This window comes from Pipistrellus kuhlii, unplaced genomic scaffold (genome assembly GCF_014108245.1).
Source record: "Pipistrellus kuhlii isolate mPipKuh1 unplaced genomic scaffold, mPipKuh1.p scaffold_m20_p_15, whole genome shotgun sequence".
NCBI lineage: Eukaryota > Metazoa > Chordata > Mammalia > Chiroptera > Vespertilionidae > Pipistrellus > Pipistrellus kuhlii.
In genome coordinates this window covers 38,152,868-38,166,581 of record NW_023425460.1, presented here as the reverse complement: position 1 = coordinate 38,166,581, position 13,714 = coordinate 38,152,868, and the positions used below count along the sequence as shown (strand labels likewise).

The following is a 13,714-nucleotide window of genomic DNA, read 5'->3' as shown; positions in this document are numbered from 1 at the left end:
CATCTTACTAGAATCCTATATAATAAAGAGCTAATATGCTAATGAGACCAGATGGCAGAACGACCTTCCAGAATCCCGAAAAGACCAGTGGGCGGGGGGCAGGGCCACAAGGCAGCTGGGGCTGCTGCTACAGCAGAGCCCCTTGAACAAATTTCATGCATCAGGCCTCTAGTATTAATTACAGAATGTTTAAACCTAAAGGGACCTTAAAGAAAACTCTAAGTCCAATCCTTACATTTTATAAATAAGGAAATTGAGGTCCAGAGAAGAATGGCTTGACATGAAGATAGCTAATGGTTTAAAACCCAGAACTTCTCCTAGCTTGTGTGGTTCAGTGGTTGAGCATTGACCCATGAACCAGGAGGTCATTGTTAGATTCCTGGTCAGGGCACATGCCTCAGTTTCAGGCTCAAATCCCAACAGGGGACATACAGGAGGCAGCTGATCAATGATTTTCTCTTATCATTGACAAGAGGCCCGATGCACAAAATTCATGCCTTGGTCCCCACCTGCCAGGAACAGGGGGCCTCTGCTGCCTCTGCCTTAGTTCCTGCCTGCCCCAGCTTTGTCAGGAAGGAAAGACGTCCAGAAGGATGTCCAATCTCATTAGCATATTATGCTTTTATTATATAGATGTTTCCATCCCTCTTTCTTTCTCCCTCTCTGAAATCATTTTTTTAATAAAACCCAGAAATTCTGCATTAGAGAAATGTCCTCTTCCTATTATATTAGGCCAACAATCTCTCAATTTTGTTTTAACAGTGGAGAATACAAATGATAGATGTCTACAATGTCTGATTAATTCATCTATCATTTCAGTAGAATCCTGTGGAACTTTAAACTCATTTGAAATTCTAAATAGAAAAATTAATTTACTTACCTAGCCTGTACACAATCTACAGTTCCTCTGTAACTATCAATATAGGTATTACATAAAATTCCATCTCCAACAGCTCTTGCAATAAATTGGCCCACCAACTATAATAAGGGGAAAAAAAGCTATATTAAAAAATCTAAAATAAACCTTTACAATTTCTAAATACATAAATGATAAAGACTGTTTGAACTACAGTCAATAACAACAATCCTATATTGTATTGTTTAGAGTGTTAAAAAGACAACACACATTCATTCAGCACTTAACTAGTTATGTCTGGCACACAACTTAACCTTAAAGTTAAATGACATGGGGGGGGGGGGAAGCATATCTGTTTTGATCACTGACTACCCCAACACCTTACCTTGCACAATGCCTAAGACAAAGTGTGTGATTAAAAATACTTGTTAAGTCAATGACTTAAAGTCAAGAGAAACCTCTCTTATGGGAAAATAAATGGGACTAGGTTTTCTCAAAAACCTGTCTCAGAAAGGAATTTATCTTATGGTGAAAAGTTGTGTAAAAATATTTGTTTGAAATTAATAGCATTATTTCTTATAAAAATTGGAAACTTTAGTGTCCAAAAAATTAAGGTATGTTTATATGTTATATATATATGATGATACACTATGTGGCCACATGGAAATATATTTATATTTTATGCTATAAAGGAAATCAAGTTTATAAATAGCATATGATGTACGATTCCATTTTTTATTAAAACAAAAAAATATAAGGATATACAAAATACATACATACACTTATACCCACAGAAAGTAAAATGGAACATTTAGCATCAAAATATAAACAGTGATTATTTTTCTTCATTTTGGCTTTTTATTTTTTTTAAATTTCATAATGAATATGAACTTACATAATCATTTTTCCCAAGTATGAGTAGTGATACTTTATTTTTTTTAATATTTTTATTTGACAGGAAGGGAGGAGGAGAAAGAGAGAAACATCAATGATGAGAGAGAATCATTGACCAGCTGCCTCCTGCATGCCCTCTACAAGGGATTAAGCCACAACCCAGGCATTTGCCCTTGACCAGAACTGAACCAGGGACCCTTCAGTCCACAGGCCTATGCTATCCACTGAGCCAAACCAACCAGGGATGAGTACTGATATCTTAAAACATACATGTTATATACGAGTCCAGGGCACATGCATGGGTTGCAGGCTCGATCCCCAGTAGGGGGCATGCAGGAGGCAACCGATCAATGATTCTCACTATTGATGTTTCTATCTACCCTCTCCCTTCTTCTCTGAAATCAATAAAAATATATTTTAAAAAGTATAAGGCTTTGAGAAAAGAAACATAAACAGAAGCATAAACCATGTATTTTCTAATTATTTCCCACAATGCTACAAAAGGAGACAATCTTCCTTATGATTATTTTATAATAAACATTAGTTAACCAAATTTGATCCTTAATAATAATCTACATCTTTGAAATATCCCAGCTCACATCTTAACTACGTATAATAGAGAATTTACAGATAAGAAAAAAAAAGTATGAACTAAAAACACAGAGCACTACGTGGAAAATAAGATATAAAATTATAGTATGATGAAAACGGGGGTTAGGGGAGAGGCGGGGAATAGCTCAGAGAAAATACACTAAAATGTTAAAGGGCTATTTGTGGACAGGAAATGTGGGCCATATTTTCGTTTTCCTCTTTCATCTAATAAATTTCCTAGCAGTGTGCATTATTTCTATAGCTGGAAGGATAGTAGAGGAAGAGAATAAACAACAAAAATGATACAAACCTGTGGTGCTCTAGGAGTATCCAATGCTAATTCAGGTAGATCTTTCAACAATTTATCAAATGATTTTTCTACATCATTTGTGCTCATTACTGTTCCACAAAGGTCAGAAAGAAGCTTAGATGTCATTTCTCTATGACTAGCCTTTCCCTCCAATGCCAAGGATACTGCCAACACTGGTACTCCACTTTTCATTTCACCAAGATTTAAATCTCTTAGCATTTCCTATTAAAAAAAAAATATTTTAAATTTGAAAAATCAAGACTTTATATATCCTTACCTCTCCCCATGTGGAAATAATCAGAGGCAGTCAAATTTTGAAGAGCAGAATGCATATATATTATTCTGCATATAAATTACATATTGACCCACTTTGTCAAGCTTTAACTATTTAAACATCAATGAACTCATGAATGTGAATTACAGGCCTGGCCAGGTAGTTAGTAGGTTAGAGCTTCATTCTGATATGCCAAGGTTTCAGGTTCTATCCTGGGTCAGGGCACATACAAGAACCAACAAATGAGTGCTTAAGTAGAACAAAAAATTGTTGTTTTTCTCTCTCCCTTTCTCTCACTCAAAATCAATAAAATAAAAAAAAGTGAATTAAATCTAAAATAGTTTATTAAACCACATAATATTACTAAGTTTGGTGTTAGGAATTAACTAATCCTCTCCCTTGTATTAACATTATTTCTAGGAATATTGTTTTATAAGCATTTATGGAGAAATTAATTTCACATTATCATAATAAACTGTTTATACTCTAATTTTCTTCAAAGTTTTCTTTTTGCACAAAAATTTACTTTATACTATCATATAAAGTTTAAGATGAGATCTTAAAGGATTGTTTTTAAGTGGGATTATTGTTTTAAATGTTGGAATAAAGTTAAAATTATATTTTATAAACTATCAATTTAAACAATATTTTATAATTATAAAAACATCGTGTTGTGTCATTTTTCAGGGAAGGAAATGGCACATAGCTTTCATCAGATCCAAAATAGGTTAAGAATTAATCTAAATTCATGAAATTTTACTCTATTTCTCAAAAATCCATTTATTCAAAATTCTTAAATTTATTCTGTGATCTAAGATTATTCTAGTTATGTTTTGCTTTTAATAGTGTTTTCTCTCCTAAATGAAATAAATTGTAATTGTAACTTTAAGCCTACCGCAACTTCATTAGTATCTCCATGCTCAAAATATTCCTGTATGATTGGTGTTAAAGTCTTCTCAAATGCTGCTTCATCCAAAGGCAAAACTACAGTTTCATAAACACAGTTTTCCTGGGAAGGGAAGGGGAAGAAAGAAGAATAAGTTAAAGAACAAAATATTCAGATAAACTGAAATTGTTTGCTAATTTTGTATTTCAACTGATTAGTAATCCCAATTCTGGGAGAGAAGACATGGTATATACTTTGATCATTTATCACTTACATAAAATGTTAATCTGTTCTTTTACAAAATCTAAATATAATAACCAAGACAGAGATTAGAAGCATTAACCACAGCAAATATGACTTGCTTCCAACCTTTCCCTCACCCCCATTATTTTCTGTTAACTCTTTATATCTCACAAAACCAATCCTTCGGTGACCAAAAAGTTTTAAGATGGCTTCCTATCTTATCTAGTATTTTCATTATAACTTCACTTTTTAAAAAAATGAAGCCAAAGCCTTCATGATTAGTATTATCACAATAAATGTTCCTAATAACAAAAATCTATGTTTTAGTGACAAAAAATTTTCTAAGGGAAAAACACTATTAAACTGAAATTGCACAAAGAAGTAGCCCCTTTCTGCTATGCAAAATAATCCCTGAAATGTTTATATGTAATTTGTGACTGGCTTCCACCTAACAATATAAACTTGAAAGATAACATATTAATCCTAGAATATTTAGCAAAGTTTCTATAGTATTTGAATTGTACTGGTTTTAAAATATTTTTTTTCATGTTCTCTTAGAAATATTTCTACATCCGTTAGTTAAAATAGTTAAGTACATACATGTACTAGTAAATAATACACAGCAAAAACAATCTAACATATACCCTGATAAATTCCTGTCTAAAATTTTCATCACATCTTATCTTATACATTTTATCTTCATCCAGAGCTCTAGGGGTTTGGGGAGAAGGAACAGACACAGAAGGAAGAGTAAATGGAGGTAGATGATGAAAAAAGATTGGCCATGAGTTATTATTAAAGTTAGTAAAGCTAGGAGATGAGTACAAGTAGGTTCATTATACTATTCTACTATGGAATAAGTTAGAAACTTTCCAGCAAAAAGATAAATATATGTAAATTCACTAGAAAATTTTATATTCTCAGCACTATCTCTAGAAAAAAGATCCATGTTTCAAAATTATCAAACTTGACATCTCAAACAGCAATATATAAAAGCCACTTAATATTTATGTTTTTGCTAATATTAAAAAAATTAAGTTATTCTCAATTCTCATTACTAAAGAAACTAAATTAAGTCAAAAGAATTTATGAAAAACAATTTGATAATCTTAAGTAAATTTGTGAAGATATATTTTTGATTCACGTCAGAAACCAAAAGAAAATTATGTATACATTAGAAGACGGGTACACAAATTCACGAGTGAGGTCCCTCAGCCTACCCGGCAATCAGGGCAGATTGGAGTGGCCAGCTGGAGGAGGGACCTCAGGAGGTTGGCCAGCTGCAGGAGTGCACTGACTACCAAGAGGCAGCTCCTGCATTGAACATCTGCCCTCTGGTGGCCAGTGTGTCATCATAGCAACCGGATGACCAGTCATTCGGTCAACTGGTCATACCCGTCACTTAGGCATATATATGTATTACTATCAGTTGTTTTGTTTTTTTCCTAATGCAAAATTAATCTAACAGTCTGAAGTTACTGAGTAAATAAATGACTTACATGCATATATTAATGTGTCTATATACATATATGGTCATAAGTTACACATACACACATTAGTATAATCATATACATATGACTTGACAGTTATAGATTATAAACACAGACATAGAACATATGACTTGACAAACGTATGAGTATACAACAAACGAGATCAAAAAGTATATAAGGATTTAAACATATATTAAAAAAGCAAAAACAAAGATACCTGGTCATCATCATAGTTAGGATCTTTCACATCCACTTCCTCCACATCATATACCTGCCCGGGTGTACCCCAAACACCTTTGCCTCCTGCACCACCTGAAAAGTTTTGAATTGAAGAAGCAAAGAGAAATTTGAAAGAACTCTAGATGTTCAGATGTTAATTTAAAATAATACCTGCCTGGCCAGTGTGCTCAGTGGTTGAACACTGACCCATGCACCAAGAGGTCACTAGTTCAATTACCAGTCAGGGCTAGTTCAATTACCATCGAGGTTGGGACTCGATCCCCAGTATAGGGCATGCAGGAGGCAACTAGTTGATGTTTCTATCTCTCTCTCTCCCTACTCCCTTTCTCTATCTTAAAAAAAATAAAATAAAACATATTTTAAAATAAATAAGTAACAGCTAAAAAGACTATTTTAATTTATTTTTTTCCAGTTGAGACTTATACTTTACACCTCTTTTTATTCTTTGTGAAGATCTATTTTTGATTCACGTCAGAAACCAAAAGAAAATTATATATACACTAGAAGCCAGGTATACAAATTCAAGCACGAGTGGGGTCCCTCAGCCTTGCAGGCGATCAGGGCAGATCGGAGCGGCCAGCTGGGGGAGGGACCTCAGGAGGTTGGCCAGCTTCGTCAGTAAAGATTAGATATTTTATAATCTACTTAGAAACATTAAGTTGAAATAGTTTATAAAGTTAAAACTAAAAAGGCAGCTGCTTTAAAATAAAAGCAAAACAAATAAAAAGATTATAAAAAAATAGCTATACTGGGGACCTCAAAGAAGGTGATATTTCAATTTAGCTCTAAATTTTATTTGGCATTTCTTGAGATCAACACAAAAAGAAATTATGTTAAGCCAGTACAATGTGGCACAGAAAACTCAATAAGGAAGAAAATAATTAACGAAGAAACACCATGACCGCCATCATGTTTTAAAGTCAAATACTCTTTAGATATAAAAGTATATATGACACCAAAACCGGTTTGGCTCAGTGGATAGAGCGTCAGCCTGTGGACTGAACGGTCCCAGGTTCGATTCTGGTCAAGGACATGTGCCTGGGTTGCGGGCACATCTCCAGTAGGAGGTGTGCAAGAGGCAGCTGATCGATGATTCTCTCTCATCAATGTTTCTAACTCTCTATCCCTCTCCTTTCCTCTAAGAAAAAAAATCAATAAAAAATATATTAAAAGTACATATGAAACTATACGTTGCACTAGTAATGTTACAAATAATTGCTTTTTAAGCATTCAGAGCACTGGTCATTATTTCTCTCTACTTTTATTTACAAGCAGATCAGTAGAAATTTAACAAATGCAACTTTCAATGTTGCTTTTCTACATAAACTTACTGAAATGTTTTTATAAGGCTCAATATATTAATTTTAAAAAAGTTTACAGTATCACCAATATTTTAGAGGTTTTTATTTTATATCCAGACTATAATCCTTGTCACCAGAGCAAAACAGAATCTGAGAATTAGTTTCTATTTTGATCCAACCAATGGTTATAGAGCCATTCAACAAAATTAACTATTTTGGACAAATGACAAAAACATTTTGCAAGAACCGTAGGCTTTAAGTTCAAGTTCCCACCATTCAGAAGTTAGTAAAAGCACCAAACTGTATCAAAATCCTACCATAGACAAAAGATGACAGACCCTCCCCCCAAATCAAATATTTAAGTACAGTATCTATGTAGCTAGTCACTATTCCAAGCACTAGAGATACAGCAGAAAAACAGATAATTCTACTCCAGTATCCAAGATAAATAGAGCTAAAGAGAACTTGGAACTAGATCAATGAAATCATTAAAATTCTGTGAATAATATTATCAATCAAATTTATATGTATTAGCTCTCAAATGTCTGTGCAGGTCAAATGACAATTCTTCACAATGACCATAATTTGATTCATTAGACCAGGGGTGGGGAATGCTCGGCCCTCAGGCTGTATAATTTGGTCTGGCCCTGCCAAAGCATTAGGGGTGAGTTAATTAAATGTTTGACCAAATACAGCAGGCTAATTTTTAAGTAGATAATTTGTAAATATCCAAATGGCCCTTAGCAGAAAAAGGGTTCCCCAATCTGCCTTAGACAATAGGTATGATGAATTCCTGACTTTCAAGCAAAGTTAGAGAGAACATGCATAATTCATAACTGTGAAAAAGTCAGTGGGTAATTTGCTGGAAATAATAAAGTTCTGATAAAAACAAACAAACACCTAAATGTATTCAAACATGAAAAATGAAAATGCCTCAACTTAAAAAGTGGTATGACTCTCAGTTTAGTACTATGTAAGAAATATATACAAACCCAAATCTTATATTATCATTGTTTAAATCTCTCTCATTTCTAGAACAAGGAAATGGTAGTACAAAAACCGGGCAGTATTTTTTTCCACTTGTGTCTTTGGATGTGGTATATACCAACCTTTCTTTGGTAGTCCCCGTCCTTTCCCAGATCTGGATCGCCTATCTAGCAACCTTCCCTTTGGACTGGTTGGTACAGTTACTCCACTTCTAATGGCTTCGCTTCCATTATCACTAACTGAATCGCCTCGGCCAGAGTCCCGGGATGAGTTTTTCCGTAGGCGCCTTTTTGCCTTGGCATTAATTTTAGCTTCATTAATGGAGGTTGCTGAAATCCAATTTCCATTTATCTCATTCTTTACATCCTCGGTCCCAGCATTTTCTTCATCTCCAGAAAACAGGGAGTCACTTAAGTTACCAGGATCTTAAAGAGGAAAGTGAACAAAGGTAAGTATTTTAACCATCTACTGTTATACTAATTACTAGCGGCCGATGCTTGAAATTCGTGCAAGATAGGCCTTCCTTCCTCCGGTTGCTGGCACCGGCTTACCTCTGGCACCTGAGACCTGGGCTTCCCTCACAGCCCAGCTTCATCTGGAAAATAATCCAGAAGGGCATCCAGTCTAATTAGCATATTACACTTTTATTAATATAGTCAAAACTTATGTTAGGTTGAATCACATGAAATTACTACCTTTGTAGGTCAATCTTGGCAATTTCTTATGGTTCAATCTAAATGACAACTAAACAGGATTACTTTTTTACATTATCAAGAAAAGTAAAGTAAGGCATTGAATATAAATGAACAAAGTTTACTAAAAGCATGCTATCTCATGTTATACCATCTATCTTAATACAGACACCAAATAGGGACTGGTCGTTCCACCGTTCGGTTGATTTGCATATTAGGGTTTTATTATATAGGATAGCATAGGATAAGAGTATGGAATGGGAAGGATAGGCAGAAAAATAAGGACATGTGATTAATTTCTATGAAAATAAGAATCACAAATTGATTTAAAAAATAACATGACCTATTTTCTTGGAGCATGAATAAGATGGTTTTTAAAGTAAGGACAGTTTTAATATCATGTATTCATAAAATCTGGTATGGCCTGAAACTTGCTCAGAATACAATCAAGGTTCAAAATATGAATACTTACCTGTAGAATTTACATTCAGTATCTGCTCATTTTCTACATCCATTATTCCTTAATTTCACTTGCACTGATTAAATTACCAAATGAAGTCTTCCTTTGGGATCTATTTCTTTAAAAAGAAAAAAAATGTTTCAATATCTTCCAAACTGATATAATCAAGGTAAATTCAACTTACGTACTTAACACTGTACACACACACACACACACACACACACACACACACACACTTCTATGTGCTTTGTTTACTTTTAAAGATAGTTTACCCTAAATAATAATTGGTTTCAATTCTTGACATATCTGTGACCAAAAAAAAGTCCATATTTCTGGGTGTGCCAAATTACCCCTATAACTTGGCATTAAAAGATATTGCTATACATGTTTACTTCAAGTTAAAGGAGTACACACAAACTTACAATATTTTAAGAAAACAAGCCTCATAGTTAATCTGATGTAAATGAATACTGGATAGTATGCTACCAATAAATTATGAGCACTACTACAAATGCAAACAACAGTATTTTGGTTAATAACATATGCCTGTTTTATTTTTCACTCTAAAACATATCTAAAGGCAGATATATCTGCCATTTCATCACCTAGGTATCTATATATAATTACTGCTATACAACTATAAGATTGGGAGAAATTTTTTAAATTGTTTTCCATAACAATGGTATTATTCTTATAATCTGAAAAATACTTTAGAAAAAAAGGATTTTATCTATTTAAAAAAGTAATTAATAGAATTACATTAGTATCTCATTATTAATTTCAAAATGGCTTAAAAATACTAATGCTGGAGGTTTTAATAAGTTATCTTTTATTTAGACAATTTAATTTAGTGATATAAATTCAATGTTATATGAAAGACTATCAAGATACAATGTCATAAAAAAAGAAAAAAAATACATTGTCATGAGAACTATTGCCAGGTGTAACCAAATATGATTTCAGAATATATCTCTCTGTAAATATTTATCAAATAGTGGTTTATAATTCTTAAGTATAGTTTACATATAAGTCTTTCCAGTCATTTACAATAATTTCACCAGCAGTGTGCTCTTCCTTTAAGACATAAAATGGAATTTCAAAGGAAAGGTATTTAATAAAATTAATGAAAATGACTAATGAACTACAGAAAAGCCTATTTTTCTCATATAACTTAACCAACAATATATGTCATTTTAGAAATATATAGATGCCTCCTGGACTTAAAGGTGAATCTGATTTTTCAATTTTTCAATATATATGCTATTTTAACATCTTTCAAGTTTAAAAGCCTTTTCTCCAGAAAAGGGTATTAGTTTATAAAACAGAAGTAAATATCTTTTGTTAAAATCATAAATTCTTAATATGACATAATCCTTAGGCTACTAAGATGCTATCATGTTGCTTCAGAAATTAACAAAATGATGACATCATTCCAATTACATTCTGAATTTAAAAACATGATTTCACATAAATACCTTTTAATATCATAATTCCCACAAACTCTGGATTTAGGAGTAAAAATAACCTTAAAAACATGTACAAGAGATACATAAAAATATGTGAACAAAATAGTTTGCAAATTTCAACACTTAGTGTCCTTCATGGCTGAAAAAGACCTGTTTCATTTCTGTGTATAAATATGTCACAGTGAAGTGAAAATGTCATATGAGGTATGTATGAGATTTTTACACGAGTGTTACATTAAAGTCTTTTTCATATTTGATGCAAGTATAATCTAAGAAAGTACTTTCTACAGAACATATATATAGCCAATAAAGGAAATGAAACCATTATAACTGGTATTTAAAAGCCCTTTATAATTCAAAATTATTTTACATGCATTATTTCATGTACCTCTCAGAAAAATCCTGAGATAGGTACTCCACTTTGCACATAATTAAACAGATTCTAAGAAGGCTGGTGATCTGTCCACAGAAAGAGAAGGCTGCATAGTGAAAGAACCAGAGTTAAAACCTAGATCTTCTAAATCCAGCACTGTCTGCACACGTTCAATACCAAATCTTAGTATATACTACAGGAAGATTATTTTTTAGGGTTAAGAGAGAGAAGTTTAATAAAACATAGACTTCTGTTATATCGAATTTTAAAATACTGCTCTCCAAACAATAAATATATTTATTTTAAACTAGTATACAGAACACATTCAGTTGGGCAAAGAAAATTATTAATGATATCTATATAGTACCAAGTTTGTTTTTATTAAGTAAACATAAAAAACAGCCCTATTTCTTCAGGCAATGATAATGCAATCATAACACTGTCATACTTGATAGCCACACAGACATTTGGAGGATAAAGATATGTTCCGCTTTTACTGTCTTCACAGCAGTGGGCTCCTCCCCCCACTTTACTTAACATTTTTGCCCCCAAAATTAAGAAAATGTAAATCAATAAATTTAAACCCACAGCCTTCATACTAAACTACAAATTTAAGCTTCAACAAGAAAACTATACATGTTAAACAAAACTAAGGCTGTAATTAAACACTGTTTTCATTTCTATAATGTTTCACAGAAATATCCTATATAATAAAAGCCTAGTATGCAAATCGACCAAAGGGGGAGGAAACAACCGGTCTCTATGACATGCACTGACCACCAGGGAGCACCACAGGCCCCAAGGCAGCCAAGGCCGGTGCCAGTGGGGGTCCCCCCTATCCCCCTTCACCCTGCCAGTCGCCCCCCAAATTGGCCCCGATCTCTGGCCAGGCCTAGGAACACTACTCATGCATGAATTCCATGCATTAGACCTCTAGTCCACTCATAAGTCTTCAACCAGCAAGACATTTTTAAAAAAAATAAGAGCCTCCATTTCTGACTCCACCCACCACCCACAAAAATACCCGTTTCCTGATAATCTATATACCTGATAATCCATCCTACCATTTTTTCAACTCAGACCATAGGTAAGCTAGAAATTTATTTGTATTCATTCCAGGGCTACAATTACTGCTTAATGAGCAAGTTAAAAGAAAATCAGCTAAAGCATTTAGCCACAATGCTGCAAAAGTGAGCACACAGAAAAATATCCAAGTGTCACTTCTTTTTGCACTCCTAGCAACTATTTTTCTTATTATTACAACAAGAAACCCAATGGTCATATAATACGAAGTCGCCTGCTGAGGTATCAGGGAATTGAACAAACCCATAGTGAAGGAAGGGTAAGGGCATAGATACCAACAATTAAATTTGCAACCCATCGGGCAGTGCTGTCCACCCCCTACCCCACCCCCCCCTTTTTTTTTTAAAGCCTTACAATAGCAAGAATGCCAAGAGCTCTAACATTCAACAGTAAAACCTAAGTAAACACAGGCGGTGGCTGCCTTTTCCACACGAAGCAGCATTTTTAAGAGGTTTTATCTGTAGATGCTGCTCCGTCGCTGGCAAGGCAGGCGGGGCTCACAAGGACGCGGGAGCCGGGCGGCATGGACCTCACTCAGCAAACGGTCTCGGAAGCTCCCGCAACGAGCACTCCCCTCGCTGCAGCCCCGAACCGGCCAGTGCAACCAGCACAGCTCGCCTGTCTCAGAAAGGGGGCCTCCTTCCTGCCTTTGTCTGTCTTCTCTGGCAGATCTCATTTAAGGTAAAAACATAACCGCCCCTCCTCCCCCCCCAAAAAAATAATAATAATAAACAAACACGACCCCGTGCCTCAGGAGGCGCAGCCAGGGCCGGCGGCGGGCACGTGTGCGCTCCCCGCGGCCCCCTCGGTGGCGGCCGGGCCCGGACCCCCGCGGCCGCCGGTCCCGCCCGGAGCCGGGGCGAGGGGCGCAGGGCCGGGCCTGGAGAGGCCGGGCCACGGAGGGGCGCCTCTTCCGACGGCTCCCCCGGAGGCCAGGGGGGCGAGGAGGACGCCAGATTCCCTCAGGATTCCCGTCCAGCCAGAAACGCCCCCCCACGTCCCCCTTCACCCCCATAAAAACAAAGCCGCGGCCTCCCCAAGGAGCCCCCCGGCGGCGAGCGCCCCGCGCGCCCGGCCCGGCGGGGCTGAGGTCCGGGAGGGGCGGGCCCGCGCCGCCGCGCTCCGGCCCGGAGGAGGGGGCCGGGGGGGCTCCCCGCTGCCCGGGGCGTTGGGGCGGGCGCGGCGGGGCCGGCGGGGATCGGAAGAGGCGGCCGGACACCCCGACCCCGCCGACCCGGACGCGGACCCGGACCGGGGCCGCCTCCACGCCCCCTCCCCCTCCCAACGTGCGGCTGCACCTGAGGGGACACCGGGGCTGTGGAGAGGGCGCAGCGCCCCCCGCCCCTCTCCCCTCCACCCTGCCCCGGGCGTGCGAGCCGCGCCGGTACTGACCCCTCGGGCCGCTGGCGCTGCTCGCCCAGGTCCCCGGGCCGCTGACCTGTCCCCGCTCCGCTGCCCCGACCCCCGCGCCTCCACCTCTGCCGCTGCCTCGGAGCGTCTCCGGCCGCTCCAGCTCTGTTTTTGTTTTGTTCTACCCAGTAACACGGGGGCGAGAGGCCGGCGTTCAT

General features: G+C 36.8%; 1 protein-coding gene across 4 annotated transcripts in view; it reads right to left on the bottom strand.

The window, feature by feature from the left end:
* PDCD4 (programmed cell death 4) overlaps positions 1–13,714 on the bottom strand; it is a 21,697-nt gene extending 7,983 nt beyond the window's left edge. For 2 of the 4 annotated variants that reach the window (XM_036438980.2, XM_045582077.1), the window contains exons 1-7: positions 13,539–13,714; positions 9,237–9,342; positions 8,195–8,497; positions 5,762–5,856; positions 3,821–3,934; positions 2,652–2,873; positions 881–978 (exon numbers count right to left, since the gene is read on the bottom strand). In XM_036438980.2, the coding sequence (XP_036294873.1) occupies positions 881–978; positions 2,652–2,873; positions 3,821–3,934; positions 5,762–5,856; positions 8,195–8,497; positions 9,237–9,279 (875 nt within the window). In that variant the 5' untranslated portion in view covers positions 9,280–9,342; positions 13,539–13,714. Of the gene's footprint in view, positions 1–880; positions 979–2,651; positions 2,874–3,820; positions 3,935–5,761; positions 5,857–8,194; positions 8,498–9,236; positions 9,343–11,078; positions 11,170–13,538 lie in introns of all 4 variants that reach the window. The other 2 variants (XM_036438981.2, XM_045582076.1) reach the window with 2 other exon arrangements.